Source organism: Gnatocerus cornutus, chromosome 1, assembly GCF_029298725.1.
Source record: "Gnatocerus cornutus isolate USDA-ARS CGAHR chromosome 1, icGnaCorn1.1, whole genome shotgun sequence".
Classification (NCBI taxonomy): Eukaryota; Metazoa; Arthropoda; class Insecta; order Coleoptera; family Tenebrionidae; genus Gnatocerus; species Gnatocerus cornutus.
In genome coordinates, this window is record NC_142233.1 from 16,634,367 (window position 1) to 16,650,839 (window position 16,473).

Sequence of the window (16,473 nt, forward strand, 5' to 3'; positions counted from 1 at the left end):
CCGTATTTTAAATCATAGGATAATGAAACTTTGAAGAGATCCTATTTAAGATACGTTTATTAACTGTACTAAATTACAAAATTTTAGGACTAAAAACTAAAATTTTTGACAATTTTGTTTTGAAATTTGCAAAATATTTCTTCCATTTTACGCTAAAATGCCACAACTTTCGAATTTTAAGTCATAGAACAATGAATTTCGGAGGAGTTATTACTTAAGATACGTTTATCAACTGTGTCAAATTACAAAATTTTAGAACTAAAAACAGAAATTTTAGAAATTTTTGTTTTGAAACTTGTATAATATTTCGACCATTTTCTGCCAAACTCCGTAACTTTCGTAATTTCAGTCGTAGAACAATAAAATTTTGAGGAGTTATTATCTAAGATATGTTTATATAAATCGTGTTAAATTACAAAGTTTTAGGACTAAAAACAGAAAATTTAGAAATTTTTGTTTCGAAAATTGCAAAATTTTTCTACCATTTTCTGATAAATTCCGTAACTTCCGTATTTTAAGTCGTAGGATAATGAAACTTGAAGCAGATACTGTCTAAGATACGTTTATTAATCGTGCCAGATTACAAAATTTTAGCACCAAAAACAGAAATTTTAGAAATTTTCGTTTTGGAATGTGCAACATTTTACTACCATTTTCTGAAAAATTCCGTTTCTTCCGTATTTTAAGTCGTAGGATAATGAAACTTGGAGAAGATACTATTTAGGATATATTTATCAACTGGGCCAAATTACAAAATTGCAGAACTGAAAACAGAGATTTTAGAAATTTTTGTTTTGAAACTTACCAAATTTCCACCATTTTCTGCTAAACTCTGTAACTTCCGCCATTTAAGTCGTAGAACAATAAAATTTCGAACGGTTATCACTTAAGGTATGCTTATAAATCGTGCTAAATAACAAAGTTTTGGGACTAAAAACAGAAATTTTACAAATTTTTGTTTCGAAATTTGCAAACTATTTTTACCATTCTATTTAAGATACGTTTATGAACTGTGCCACTTATAAACCGTCAGGATGACTATTTAAAAAACGTAAATCCGTTTCCACGAAATCTTCTTTCCATTCCTCCTCTTCATTTTCATCCTCGAATTCGCAATTGCATTTTCAGTCTTCGTTTCCTCCCTTTGACGCTGATAAGTGCCCTTCAAAATATCTGCGTACGTCTCCTTTGCCTTCCACGAAGGATCTTCAGATTGGCGAACACCGATTTCGTCTTCTTGAGCCAAAGACGGCGAAGAGATCGGATTCTGTTTATAAGAACTTGGTTTTGCAGACTCTTCTCTGTTTAGACTCCTTATGAGGTCTTCCAATAAGTCCTCAGCGGCTCTGTCTGCAAATTGCGCAGTTGGAGTGGCGGGCGCAACCTCATTACACTTCTTTTTCTGCTTCAACCTCTTCTGGCTTTTTGATACGACGTCTTCTGGCGGATTCTTCTTTGGACTGTCGTCTTTGCCTCTCTTGCTTCTTCTTTGATTCAAATTTTCCGGTTCTTCCAAGTCTTGAGACCAAACCAAAGTTAAATTCTCCTCGAAATAGTACAAACTTCCTTTATCATTTATCTTATCGCGAACCTGCGAAGTTTCCTCCTCAGGTGAACCCCCATGACTCGCACTCTTGTTCCTCCTCAACCTCTTCTTCTGGCTTTTGCTCAAAGAAGGTGAGCTCCTCTTCGGAGGTTCCGGAAGAAGTCGGCGCTTCTTCCCGTTCTAAAAGCAGCACTTTAACATCTGTAAGTTCAAGTTTTTACCATTACCGCCCCAATTTCTATAATTCTGTGTCTTCTTTCATTGATTTCGACAGGTGGAGGTTTGTATTTCCGGTAGATTTCTTGCACTGTAGTGTCCACGTCGTCATCACTTTCTTCGTCGCTGGAGAAGATTTCGTGGATGCGGCGGCACTGTTTGAGTTCCTGAAGAAGAGTTTTTGAAGATTTTGGGGGAGGAATTCTTTGGCTTTACTTACGTTTTCGTCCATAATAAAGCGGAATGCTTTCAGAGTGAAAGTTGAAACTGCACTGCTCGAATATCTGGTTTATGACGCATAATGAGCTCGACGATAACTGATAAGGAAAGAATGAAAATGGACGACGGAGAAATATTATTGTGATTAGAATTTATACGGGGAGTTTGTAGCGGAATTTGGTCCTTATGGTGCCTAAAGTTGGTGCTACTGTTTATTTATTTTTTGCAGATGAATGTTTTTAAGTCATAGAAAGTTTTAGGGACTTCCCAGGAATACCAGAAAAGGTCCTAGAAATCATAAAATATATTAGATTTGAGGACTCCCAAAGGAATCCAAGGAATTTTGAAAATATGAAAAGGCTTTTGAACTTCCTAGGAATTAATTTTAGCCAGTCGAAAGAATCTTAGGGACTCTTAATAAGGATTCCAATAAATCCCATAAAATCAGAAAAAAACTTAGAATTTGAATTATGCAGGTTTCAGGGACTCCTAGAGAATCTCAGGGAATCCTGGAGAGACCTGGACAACTTTTGTTCTGTCGAGAATAATATTGTCTTGGAGAGTCCTAGAATATTTAAGGGACTCACAAAGTTCCCGATAAATACCTGAATATCGGAAAAGAAATTCTGTCTTTGTAAAAGTCCTATAAAATATGCAGAATTAAAAGATTCTTATAGTTTATTTGAAATTAAAAAAAAATTTCTACCATTTTTTAAAATGCCGTAACCTGCGTATTTTAAGGCATAGAGCAATGAAAAAAATACGTTTCTTAACCGTGCTAAATTACAAAATTTTAGAACTAAAAACAGAAATTTTAGAATTTTTTGTTTTGGAATTTGTAAAATTTTACTACAATTTTCTGATAAATTCCGTAACTTCCGTATTTGGAGTCGTAGAACAATAAAATTTGGAAGAATTACTCTCTAAAAAACGGTTATACATCGTGCTAAATTACAAAATTTTAGGACTAAAAACAGAAAATTTAGAAATAGTTTATTTGCAATTTGCAAAATTTTTCTACCATTTTCTGATAAATTCGAACACATTTTATTTTAAGTCATAGGATCATGAAACTCAAATGAAATACTATTTAAAATACGTTTATCAATTGGGTCAAGTTACAAAATTTAAAAAAAAAACAGAATTTTTTGAAATTTTTATTTTGAAATTTGCAAAATATTTTTACTATTTTCAGCAAATTTCCGTAACTTCTGTATTTTAAGTTGCAGAACAATGAAATTTGAAGCAAATACTATCTGCGATACGCTAATCGACTGTGCCAAATTACAAAATTTAAGGACTAAAAACAGAACTTTTAGAAAATTTTGTTTTGAAATTTGCATAATTTTCCAACCATTTTCTAGTAAATTCCGTAACTTCTGTATTTTAAGTTGTAAGATAATGAAATTTGAACATGATACTATCTCACATACGTTTATCAACTGTGCCAATTTACATAATAATCGGACTAAAAACAGAAAATTTAAAAATTTTCGTTTTCAAATTTGCAAAATTTTCCAACCATTTTCTGTTAAATTCCGTAACTTCCGTGTTTAAAGTAGAACAATAATGAAACTTGGAGGAGATAATATATAAGATACGTTTATTAACTGTGCTAAATTACAAAATTTTAGGACTAAAAACACGTTTTGAAATTTGCAAAATATTTTTACCATTTTCTGCTAAACTTCCGTATTTTAAGTTGTCGAATTATAACATTTAATGCAGATACTGTATAAAATATCTTATAAAAATTAAAAACTTGCGTATTTTAAGGCATAGAGCAATGAAATTTGCAGAAATTACGCTTTAAAATACGTTTTTAACCGTGCTAAATTACAAAATTTTAGAACTAAAAACAGAAATTTTAGAATTTTTTCTTTTAAAATTGGTATAATTTTCCAAGCATTTTCTGTTAAATTCCATAACTTTCTTGGAGTCGTAGAACAATAAAATTTGGAAGAATTACTCTCTAAAAAACGGTTATAAATCGTGCTAAATTACAAAATTTTAGGACTAAAAACAGAAGATTTAGAAATAGTTTATTTGCAATTTACAAAATTTTTCTACCATTTTCTGATAAATTTCGACACATTCGTATTTAAAGGCGTAGAGTAATAAAATTTGGAGAAGTTATTGTTTAAGATACGTTTATAATTCATGCTAAATTATATAATTTCAGAACTTAATACACAAATTTTAGAAATTTTTGTTTTGAAACTTGCATAATTTTCCTACTATTTTCTGTTAAATTCCGTAACTTTCGTATTTGAACTTGTAGGACAATAAAAATTTGGTGGAGTTGCTATTTAGAACTTGTTTATTAACTGTACCAAATTATAATTTTTTTCGAATTAAAAACAGAATATTTAGAATTTTTTCTTTTAAAATTGGTATAATTTTTCAAGCATTTCTGTTAAATTCCATAACTTCCGTATTTTAAGTCGTACAACAATAAAATTTGGAAGAAGTACTCTTTAAAAAATCGTGCTAAATTACGTAATTTTAGGACTTAAAACACAAATTTTAGAAATTTTTATTTCGAAATTTGCATAATTTTCCTACTATTTTCTGTTAAATTTCGTAACTTTCGTATTTGAAGTCGTAGAACAATAATAATAATAAATAATTTGGAGGAGTAACTACCTAGGATACGTTTATAAACAAAATTTCAAAAATTTTGGAAATTTTTTATTTGAAATTTGCAAAATTTTTCTACTGTTCTCTGATAAACTTCGTCACATTCGTATTTTAAGTCGTAGAACAATAAAATTTGGAGGAGTTACTATCTAAGATACGTTTATAAGTTGTGCTAAATTACAAAATTTCAGGACTAAAAACAGAAATTTTAGAATTTTTTTTTTCACACTTTGCATAAATTTCGAACCATTTTTCTGTTAAATTCCATAACTTCCGTATTTTAAGGCGTACAACAATAAAATTTGGAGGAGTTACTCTAGAAGATACGCTTAAAAATCGTGCTGAATTACGTAATTTTAAAACGAAAAACACGACTTTTAGAAATTTTGGAAATTTGTATTTTGAAATTTGCATAATTTTCCTACTATTTTCTGTTAAATTCCGTAACTTTTGTATTTTAAGTCCTAGAACAATAAAATTTGGAGAAGTTACTATTTAGGATACGTTTATTAATTGTGCCATATTATACAATTTTAGGACTAAAAACAAAATTTTTAGAAATTTTTCTTTTAAAAGTTGATTCTTTTTTGAACCATTTTCTGTTCAATTCCGTAACATCCTTATTTTGGGTTGTAGAACAATGAAATTTGGAGGAGTAACTATCTAAGATACGTTTATTAGCTGCAAGAAACTACAAAATTTTAGGACTTAAAACTGAATTTTTAGAAATTTTTCTTCTAAAATTTGCATAATTTTTCAACCATTTCCTGTTATTAAATTACATATTTTCCGTATTTTAAGTCGTAGCACAATAAAATTTAGAGACATTATCAATTAACATACGTTTATCAACTGTGCCTTACAAAATGTTTGGACTAAAAACAGAATTTTTAGAAATTTTTGTTTTGAAATTTGCAAAATATTTTTACTATTTTCAGCAGATTTCCGTAACTTCCGTATTTTAAGTCGCAGAACAATGAAATTTGGAGGTGATACTATCTAAGATTCGTTTATCAGCTGTGCAAATTACAAAATTTAAGGACTAAAAACTGAAATTTTAGAAATTGTTGTTTTGAAATTTTCAAAATTTTTCTACCATTTTCTGATAAATTCCATTACTTTCGTATTTTAAGTCATAGGATAATAAAATTTGGAGGAGTTACTATTTAAGGTATCTCTATAATTCGTGCTAAATTACAAAATTTTTGGACTAAAAACAGAAGTTTTAGATTTTTTTTTAATTTGCAAAATATTTTTAGTATTCACTGCTAAATTCCGGTAATTTCCGTATTTTCAGTCGCAGAACAATGAAATTTGAAGGAATTACTACTTAAGGTATGTTTAATAACTGTGCCAAATTACAAAATTTTTGGACAAAAACAGAAATTTTAGATTTTTTTTTTGAAATTTGCAAAATATTTTTAATATTCACTGCTAAATTCCGTAACTTTCGTATTTTAAATCGTAGGTTAATGAAACTCGGAGGAGATACTCTATAAGACACGTTTATAAACTATGCCAAACAACACAATTTTTGGACTAAAAACAGAAATTTTAGAAATTTTTCTGCCATTTTTTGGTAAATTTCGTAACTTCCGTATTTTAAACCGTAAAATAATGAAACTTGGAGAAGATGCTATCTATGATACGTTTATTAACTGTGCTAAGTTACAAAATTTTAGAACTAAAAACAAAAATTTTAAAAAATTTAAAAAAAAAATTTAAAATTTTTAAAATAACCATTACCATTTTCTACAAAACTCTGTAACTTCCGTATTTTAAGTCGCAGAACAATTAAATTTAAAGAAAATACTATTCACGATACCTTAATCAACTGTGCCAAATTACAAAACATTAGGACTAAAAACATAAATTTTAGAATATTTGTTTTGCAATTTGCAAAATATTTTTACCATTTTCTACTAAAATGCCGTAGCTTTTGTATTTTAAACCGTAAAACAATGAAATTTGGAGAAGCTAAGCTACTACCTAAAGTCCGTTTATTTCCTCTGCTAAATTAAGAAATTGTAGGACAAAAAACAGATTTTTTTCATTTGAAATTTGCAAAATTTTTCTACTGTTCTCTGATAAACTTCGTCACATTCGTATTTTAAGTCGTAGAACAATAAAATTTGGAGGAGTTACTATCTAAGATACGTTTATAAGTTGTGCTAAATTATAAAATTTCAGAACTAAAAACAGAAATTTTAGAAATTTTTCTTTCACAATTTGCATAAATTTCGAACCATTTTTCTGTTAAATTCCATAACTTCCGTATTTTAAGACGTACAACAATAAAATTTGGAGGAGTTACTCTAGAAGACACGCTTAAAAATCGTGCTGAATTACGTAATTTTAAAACGAAAAACACGACTTTTAGAAATTTTGGAAATTTGTATTTTGAAATTTGCATAATTATCCTACTATATTCTGTTAAATTCCGTAACTTTTGTATTTTAAGTCCTAGAACAATAAAATTTAAAGAAGTTACTATTTAGGAAACGTTTATTAATTGTGCCATATTATAAAATTTTAGGACTAAAAACAAAATTTTTAGAAATTTTTCTTTTAAAAGTTGATTCTTTTTTGAACCATTTTCTGTTCAATTCCGTAACATCCTTATTTTGGGTTGTAGAACAATGAAATGTGGAGGAGTAACTATCTAAGGTACGTTTATTAGCTGCAAGAAATTAAAAAATTTTAGGACTTAAAACTGAATTTTTAGAAATTTTTCTTCTAAAATTTGCATAATTTTTCAACCATTTCCTGTTATTAAATTACATATTTTCCGTATTTTAAGTCGTAGCACAATAAAATTTAGAGACATTATCAATTAACATACGTTTATCAACTGTGCCTTACAAAATGTTTGGACTAAAAACAGAAATTTTAGAAATTGTTGTTTTGAAATTTTCAAAATTTTTCTACCATTTTCTGATAAATTCCGTTACTTTCGTATTTTAAGTCATAGGATAATAAAATTTGGAGGAGTTACTATTTAAGGTATCTCTATAATTCGTGCTAAATTACAAAATTTTTGGACTAAAAACAGAAGTTTTAGATTTTTTTTAATTTGCAAAATATTTTTAGTATTCACTGCTAAATTCCGGTAATTTCCGTATTTTCAGTCGCAGAACAATGAAATTTGAAGGAATTATTACTTAAGGTATGTTTAATAACTGTGTCAAATTACAAAATTTTTGGACAAAAACAGAAATTTTAGATTTTTTTTTTGAAATTTGCAAAATATTTTTAATATTCACTGCTAAATTCCGTAACTTTCGTATTTTAAATCGAAGAACAATAAAATTTGGAGAACTAATTATCTAGGATATGTTTATTAACTGTACCAAATTATAAATTTTTGGGACTAAAAACAAAATTTTTAAAAATTTTTATTTTAAAATTTGTATAATTTTCCAACCATTTTCTGTTAAATTCCATAATTTCCGTATTTTAATTCGTAAAGCAATGAAATTTGGAAGCATTACTACTTAAGGTACGTTTATTAACTATGCCAAATTACAAAATTTTTAGACAAAAATAGAAATTAAAAAAAAATTTTTTGAAATTTTAAAAATATTTTTACCATTTTCGGCTAAATTTCGTAGTTTAAATCGTGGAATAATGAAATTTGTATTTGAACCAACCCACCTTGATTCATCACTCTGTATATCAATTCTGGCGACATCCAGTGGGGGAACCACAACAAAAATAAATTTCAATCACCGCGTTACATAACGATATAAATAACATCTTGTTTAGTTTGCTGCCTTGAACATCGCACTCCATATAATTTCCTAGAAGGTTAAATGATGGGGATAATAATTAACTTATCGTTAGTCATTTTTCCACGCGTATCAGTCCGTGTCAGTGAGCACACAGCACCACAATGAGTGTCACTTTATCCGCCGAGAAAAACGAACTCATCAGAGCGGTGGCAGCGCGCCAAGGCTTCACCGACTATTCCATAAATGTGACCACCGGGTCTATGAAGGGCGATGGCTACTTGGGCATCATCAACACCGTCGACATCCAGGACAAGAAGGACCCCAAGAGGACTCTTCACTTGATCATCAAGTCCGCGCTCGTCGAAGAAAAGCTGCGGGAGATGAGCCCCATCAGAAAGGCGTACGAAAGGGAGATTTTCTTGTACACGACAGTTTTCCCGGAGTTCCACTCATTGTCTGAAGAAACAGGAAACGGAAATGAGTTCACCGAGACCGCGAGGTGCTTCGGGAGTTTGCTCACCGACCAGCAGGAGTGCCTCGTCTTGGAGAACTTGAAGGAACTCGAGTTCAAACTCTGGAACCGGAAGCTACCGATGAACGAAGAGCACGTGGCGCTCGTCTTCTCCACCTACGGGAAATTCCACGGCGCTGGTTTCTCCTTCAAGAGGCTCAAACCGGAGAGGTACGAAGAAGTCTGCAGGAACTTGGTGCACATCTTCATGAAGGAGAACGAGACGGAGGCTGATAAACAAGAGTTTGCGGAGCGAGGCAAGCAGATCTTCAGCAACGGCTTCCGGGCGGTGGCCAACAATCCCACCGGCACCCAAGCTCTGACCAAATTCGCACAAGAGTGCGGGAAGTTCTTCGAGGGACTCCGGAGTTTGGACAGATTTTCCACGATTCTGCACGGAGACTGTTGGTGCAACAATATGATGTTCAAGTACGATGGCGATGGTGAGCGGCCCATGGAGATGCGGCTGTTGGACTGGCAGATCTCGCATGTTGGGCCTCCGGTTCTAGACTTGTCGTACTTCTTCTACGCTTGTAGTTCCAAGGAGGTCCTGTATAAACTGGAGGAGATGTTGGAGGTCTATCACGAGAGTTTCAAGAGGACTGTGAAGGGCGCCGGGTTGGACCCTGAAGAAGTGTTGACTTTGGAGGAGTTGAAGGAGCAGTGGAGGAAGTACTCGAGATATGGTTTGTTCATGTCGCTTGTTGTGATGAAAGTTATCTTGAGCGAGGTGGAGGAAGCGCCGGATTTGAGTGAGCTGGCCAAGGCGGGGAAGGACATCATGGAGTCCATTACTTTGATGACTTCGGCGAATGCGGAGGCCATCGATAAGAGGATTTCTGATATCATCGTCTTCATGTGCGAAAACGATTATTTGTAATTTTAGATCTGAAAAACGAAATCCAAGAATTTTATTACAGATTCCTGTAATGAAGACGTCTGTCAAATAAAGATAACAGAGGCTTATTTGTACAACTATGTAAATATTCGGTCTGAAAACAACAATAAATATCAACTTTGTGTACTTAAATTTATTCTTTAAGTAAAAATAAACATTTCAAGGGATATCAAGTGTTATAGTACAATGCATATTATCTAATCTAATTTATGGCCGAAGCAAATATTTGCACTCATCATCATAGATAAAATCGATTTTTGCACATCATTGTTGATAAATACATACACTTTTTGATGCGTATAATTTATTATATTATATTATATTATTATTTTTTGAGGATTTTTCGGAGTTTTAGAAAGTTTTTGAGATCTCCTTGAGAATCTCTAAGTTTTATAGAATTTGCAGGAGTCTCTGGACAATCTCAAATTATTTTTTCCATATCCAGGGGGCTTTTTAAATTTCTTTGCATTTTTAAGAACCTCTAGATTATCTAAGATTAGAATAACAAATAATATAATACGAAAAGTTACTGAATTTAACAGAAAATGGTGAAAATGCAAATTTCAAAAGAAAAATTTCTAAAATTTCTAAAATTTTGGTTTTCAGTTCGAAAATTTTGTAATTTGGCACAATTGATAGGCAAATCTTAAGTAGTGCCTCTTCCAAGTTTCATTAGTCTACGATTAAAAATGCGGAAGTTATGGAATTTATCAGAAAATTGTTGGAAAATTATGCAAATTCTAAACAAAAATTTCTAAAAGTTTTGGTTTTAGATCTAAAATTTTGTAATTGGGCACAGTTGATAAACGTATTTCAAATATTAAGCCCTTTAAATTTCACTGTTCTTCGACTTATAATTCGGAAGTTATCAAAATTAACAGAAAATGGTATAAATATTTGACAAATTTCAAAACAAGAATTCCTAAAATTTCTAAAATTTTTGTTTTAATTCCGAAAATTTTGTAATTTGCCGCAATTGATAAGCATACCATAAGTAGCGCCTTCTTTAAGTTTCAGTATTCTACGACTTAAAATGCGGAAGTTATGGAATTTATCAGAAAATCGTTGGAAAATTATGCAAATTTTAAAACGAAAATTTCTAAAAGTTTTGTTTTTAGTTCAAAAATTTTGTAATTCGGTACAGTTGATAAACGTATCGTACATAATAACGCCTCCATATTTTATTGTTCTACGATTTAAAATACGAAAGTTACCAAATTTAACAAAAAATGGTAAAAATATTTTGCACATTTCAAAACAAAGATTTCTAAAATTTCTAACATTTTTGTTTTTAATCTAAAAATTTTGTAATTTGGCGCAATTGATAAGCTTATCTTAAGTAGTGCTTCCTTCAAGTTTCATTATTCTACGACTTAAAATACAGAAGTTACGGAATTTAGCAGGAAATGGTTAAAAAATTATGCTAATTTCAAATAAAAAATTTCTAAAATTTCTGCTTTAATCCTAAAATTTTGTAATTTTTAGAAATTGATAAACGTATGCTAAATAGTCACTATTTAAAATACCATTGTTCTACGACTTAAACTACGGAAGTTACGAAATTTATCAGAAAATGGTAGGAAAATTATGCAAAATTTCAAAACAAAAATTTCTAAAATTTCTGTTTTTAGTTTTAAAATTTTGTTATTTGGCATTTGGTATCTTAAATAGTATTTCTTCCTAATTTTATTGCTGTACGACTTAAAATACAGAAGTTACGGAATTTAACAAGAAAGGGTGAGAAAATTATGCAAATTTTAAAAGAAAAATTTCTAAAATTTCTGCTTTTAATCCTAAAATTTTGTAATTTTTAATAATTGATAAACGTATGCTAAATAGTCACCCCTTCAAATATCATTACTCTACGACTTAAAATACAGAAGTTACGGAATTTAACAAGAAATGGTTAGAAAATTATCCAAATTTCAAAAGAAAAATTTCTAAAATTTCAGCTTTTAATCTTAAAATTTTGTAATTTTGAAAAATTGATAAACGTATGCTAAGTAGTCACTCCATCAAATACCATTGTTCTACGGCTTAAAATACGGAAGTTATGGAATTTAACAGAAAATTGTTGGAAAATTATGCAAATTCTAAACAAAAATTTCTAAAAGTTTTGGTTTTAGATCTAAAATTTTGTAATTGGGCACAGTTGATAAACGTATTTCAGATATTAAGCCCTTTAAATTTCACTGTTCTTCGACTTATAATTCGGAAGTTATCAAAATTAACAGAAAATGGTATAAATATTTGACAAATTTCAAAACAAGAATTCCTAAAATTTCTAAAATTTTTGTTTTTAATCCGAAAATTTTGTAATTTGCCGCAATTGATAAGCATACCTTAAGTAGCGCCTCGTTTAAGTTTCAGGATTCTACAACTTAAAATGCGGAAGTTATGGAATTTATCAGAAAATTGTTGGAAAATTATGCAAATTCTAAACAAAAATTTCTAAAAGTTTTGGTTTTAGATCTAAAATTTTGTAATTGGACACAGTTGATAAACGTATTTCAAATATTAAGCCCTTTAAATTTCACTGTTCTTCGACTTATAATTCGGAAGTTATCAAAATTAACAGAAAATGGTATAAATATTTGACAAATTTCGAAACAAGAATTCCTAAAATTTCTAAAATTTTTGTTTTAATTCCGAAAATTTTGTAATTTGCCACAATTGATAAGCATACCTTAAGTAGCGCCTTCTTTAAGTTTCAGTATTCTACGACTTAAAATGCGGAAGTTATGGAATTCATCAGAAAATCGTTGGAAAATTATGCAAATTTTAAAACGAAAATTTCTAAAAGTTTTGTTTTTAGTTCTAAAATTTTGTAATTTGGTACAGTTGATAAACGTATCTTACATAATAACGCCTCCAAATTTTATTGTTCTACGATTTAAAATACGAAAGTTACCAAATTTAACAAAAAATGGTAAAAATATTTTGCACATTTCAAAACAAAGATTTCTAAAATTTCTAAAATTTTTGTTTTTAGTTCGAAAATTTTGTAATTTAGCACAATTGATAAGCATGTCTTAAGTAGTGCCTCTTTCATGTTTCAGTAGTCTACGACTTAAAATGCGGAAGTTATAAAATTTATCGGAAAATTGTTGGAAAATTATGCAAATTTTAAACAAAAATTTCTAAAAGTTTTGTTTTTAGATCTAAAATTTTGTAATTGGGCACAGTTGATAAACGTATTTTAAGTAATAACGCCTCCAAGTTTCATTGTTCGACGACTTCTAATTTGTTACCAAATTTAACAGAAAATGGTATAAATATTATTTGACAAATTTCAAAACAAAAATTTCTAAAATTTCTAAAATTTTTGTTTTTAATCCAAAAATTTTGTAATTTGGCACAATTGATGAGCTTATCTTAAGTAGTGCTTCCTTCAAGTTTCATTATTTTACGACTTAAAATACAGAAGTTACGGAATTTAGCAGGAAATGGTTAAAAAATTATGCTAATTTCAAATGAAAAATTTCTAAAATTTCTGCTTTAATCCTAAAATTTTGTAATTTTTAAAAATTGATAAACGTATGCTAAATAGTCACTATTTCAAATACCATTGTTCTACGACTTAAAATACGGAAGTTACGAAATTTATCAGAAAATGGTAGGAAAATTATGCAAAATTCAAAACAAAAATCTCTAAAATTTCTGTTTTTAGTTCTAAAATTTTGTTATTTGACACGATTTATAAACGTATCTTAATTAGTATCTCTTCCAACTTTTATTGCTCTACAACTTAAAATACAGAAGTTACGGAATTTAACAAGAAATGGTTAGAAAACTATGCAAATTTAAAAAAAAAATTCTAAAATTTCAGCTTTTAATCCTAAATTTTTGTAATTTTAAAAAATTGATAAACGTATGCTAAATAGTCACTCCATCAAATAACATTGTTCTACGACTTAAAATACGGAAGTTACGGAATATAACAGAAAATTGTTGGAAAATTATGCACATTTTAAAAGATTTTTTTTTTAAATTTTTGCTTTTAGCGCTAAAATTTTGTAACTTGGCACAGTTGACAAACGTATCTCAGACAGTATCGACTCTAAATTTCATCATTCTACGACCTAAAATACAAAAGTTACGGAATTTTGCAGAAAATGGTAAAAATATTTTGTAAATTTCAAAAAGAAAATTTCTAAAATTATTATTTTTAGACCTAAAATTTTGTAATTGTTTTATTATGTTTTCCTGAATTTTTTTACAGTCTTTAGAAACTTCTCAGGATTCTCTACATTTTTTAATATTCCCTGCGATTCATTGAAGTTCTCTAAAGTTCCATGAAAAATGTTGAAATTTTCAAATTCTTCGGCACTCCTTAGGACTCTTTAGGATTTTCTTGATTGTTCCGAACTTCTCTGGGATTTTTTACAAGTTATCCTGTTATTTCCAGAATTATTTTAGAAGATTCCTCAAGATTTTCTAAGAATCCTTTAATTCTACAATTTTTATAAAACTTTCACACAGACAGAATTTTTTTTCCGATATTCTGGGATTTATTGGAATCTTTGGAAGTCCCTAAAATATTCTAGGACTCCCCAACATATTCAGGAGTCCCTGAAAGCTTCTTAATTCTAATTCTAAGATTTTTTTCTGATTTCATGGGATTTACTGGAATTTTTATTAGGAGTCTCTAAAATTTTCTAGGCCTTCTCTACGATTTTTTACAAATTCCTCTAATCCTTTCCATTCTTTCGACTGTCTAAAATCAATCCCTTAAGAAGATTTTTATATTTTCAAATTCTTCTGGAAGTCTTTGAATCCAACATATTTTATAGTTTCTAGAGCCTTTTCTGGTATTCCTGAAAGTCCCTAAAATTTTCTATGACTTAAAAACATTCACCTGCAAAAATAAATAAACAGTAGCACCAACTTTAGATACCATAAGGACCAAATTCCCCTGCAAATTCCCCGTATAAATTCCAATCACAAATATTTTTCCGTCGTCCATTTTCATTCTTTCCTTAGCAGTCATCGACCAGCTCATTGTGCGTCATAAATCAGATATTGCAGCAGTGCAGTTTCAACCACTCTGAAAGCATTCTGTTCCATCATGGACGAAAACGTAAGTAAAACCAAAGAATTCCTCCACCAAAATCTTCAAAAACTCTTTTCTAGGAACTCAAACAGTGCTGCCTCTTTCACGCCATCTTCACCAGCGACGAAGAAAGCGATGACGACGTGGACACTATAATCCAAGAAATGTGCCGGAAGAACAAACCTCCACCTGTCAAAATCGATGAAAAAAGACACAGAATCATAGAAATTGGGGCGGTAATGGTAAAAACTTGAATGTACAGATGTTAACGTGCTGCTTTTAGAACGAGAAGAAGCGCCGACGTCTTCCGGAACCTCCGAAGAGGAGCTCAACTTCTTCGAGCAAAAGCCAGAAGAAGAGATTGAGAAGGAATAAGAGTGCGAGTCACGAAACTTCGCAGTTTCGCAATAAGAGAAATGATAAAAGAAGTTTGTTCTATTTCGAGGGAAGTTTAACTTTGATTTGGTCTCAAGACTTGGAAGAACCGGAAAATTTGAACCAAAGAAGAAGCAAGAGAGGTGGAGACGACGAGGAGGATGACAGTCCAAAAAAGAATCCGCCAGAAGACGTCGTGTCAAGAAGCCAGAAGTTGAAGCAGAAAAAGAAGTGTAATGAGGTTCCGCCCGCCACTCCAACTGCGCAATTTAAAGCCAAAGCCTCTAAGGACTTGATGGAAGACATCATAAGAAGTCTAAACAAAGAAGAGTCTGCAGAACCAAGTACTTCTAAACGTGTTCGAAAATCTGAGGATTCTTTGTTGACTGCAAAGAACGTAGATATTTTGGAGATCATTTTCCAGCGACAATGTGAGGAAGAGAAGACTGAAAAAGACAATTGCGAGATTGAGGAAGAAAATTAGAAGGGGGAAATGGAAAGAAAGCTTTTCGTTTCGTATATTGTAATCCTAAATGTTTTTAATTTTGCACAGTTCATAAACGTATCTTATCTGCACCAAATATGTTTATACGGAATTTAGCAGAAAATGGTAATTTTTTTTGCAAATTTCGAAACGAAATATTCTAGAATTTCTGTTTTTAGTCCTAAAATTTTGTAACTTAGCCCAGTTAATAAACGTATCTTAGTTAGTATCTTGTCCAAGTTTCATTATCCTACGACTTCAAAAGCGGAAGTTACGGAATTTATCAGAAAATGATTGGAAAATTTTGCAAATTTGAAAACCATAATTTTTAAAATTTCTATTTCTAGGCCGAAACGTTTGTATTTTGACACAGTTGATAAACGTATCTTAAGTAGTATCTACTCCAAATTTCATTGTCCTACGGTTTAAAATACGAAAGCTACGGCATTTTAGTAGAAAATGGTAAAAATCTTTTGCAAATTTCAAGACGAAAATTTGTAAAATTTTTGTTCGTTGTCCTAAAATTTTGTTATTTCGCACAGTTGATCAACATATCGTAGATATTATTTTCTCCAAATTTTATTGTTCCACGATTTAAAATACGAAAGTTACAGAATTTTGAAGAAAATGGTAAAAATATTTTACAAATTTCAAAACAAAAATTTCTAAAATTTCTGTTTTTAATCCTAAAATTTTGTAACTTGGCACAGTTAATGAACGTATCTTAGATAATAACGCCTCCGGATTTCATTGTTCTACGACTTAAGAGACGGAAGTTACAGAATTTTCCAGAATGGTAA

General features: G+C 30.3%; 3 protein-coding genes across 3 annotated transcripts; 2 read left to right on the forward strand and 1 right to left on the reverse strand.

Moving 5' to 3' along the window:
- Positions 1-546: 546 nt before the first annotated feature.
- On the reverse strand, positions 547-8,367 carry LOC148180574 (uncharacterized). Its single transcript, XM_088048504.1, has 6 exons — positions 8,276-8,367; positions 1,983-2,269; positions 1,774-1,929; positions 985-1,726; positions 817-930; positions 547-764 (listed from the first exon to the last, which is right to left on the reverse strand). The coding sequence occupies exons 2-4, from the start codon at positions 1,992-1,994 to the stop codon at positions 1,043-1,045; spliced, it is 852 nt and encodes a 283-aa protein (XP_087904630.1). The 5' UTR covers positions 1,995-2,269; positions 8,276-8,367; the 3' UTR covers positions 547-764; positions 817-930; positions 985-1,042.
- Positions 8,368-8,406: 39 nt separating this feature from the next.
- LOC148180575 (uncharacterized) lies at positions 8,407-9,887 on the forward strand. The gene has a single exon (XM_088048491.1). The coding sequence runs from the start codon at positions 8,514-8,516 to the stop codon at positions 9,741-9,743; it is 1,230 nt and encodes a 409-aa protein (XP_087904617.1). The 5' UTR covers positions 8,407-8,513; the 3' UTR covers positions 9,744-9,887.
- A 4,880-nt stretch (positions 9,888-14,767) lies between these two features.
- On the forward strand, positions 14,768-15,902 carry LOC148180576 (uncharacterized). Its single transcript, XM_088046639.1, has 3 exons — positions 14,768-14,841; positions 14,895-15,050; positions 15,098-15,902. Exons 1-3 carry the CDS (start codon positions 14,830-14,832, stop codon positions 15,671-15,673), a joined length of 744 nt encoding a protein of 247 aa, XP_087902765.1. The 5' UTR covers positions 14,768-14,829; the 3' UTR covers positions 15,674-15,902.
- The last annotated feature ends 571 nt before the right edge of the window (positions 15,903-16,473 follow it).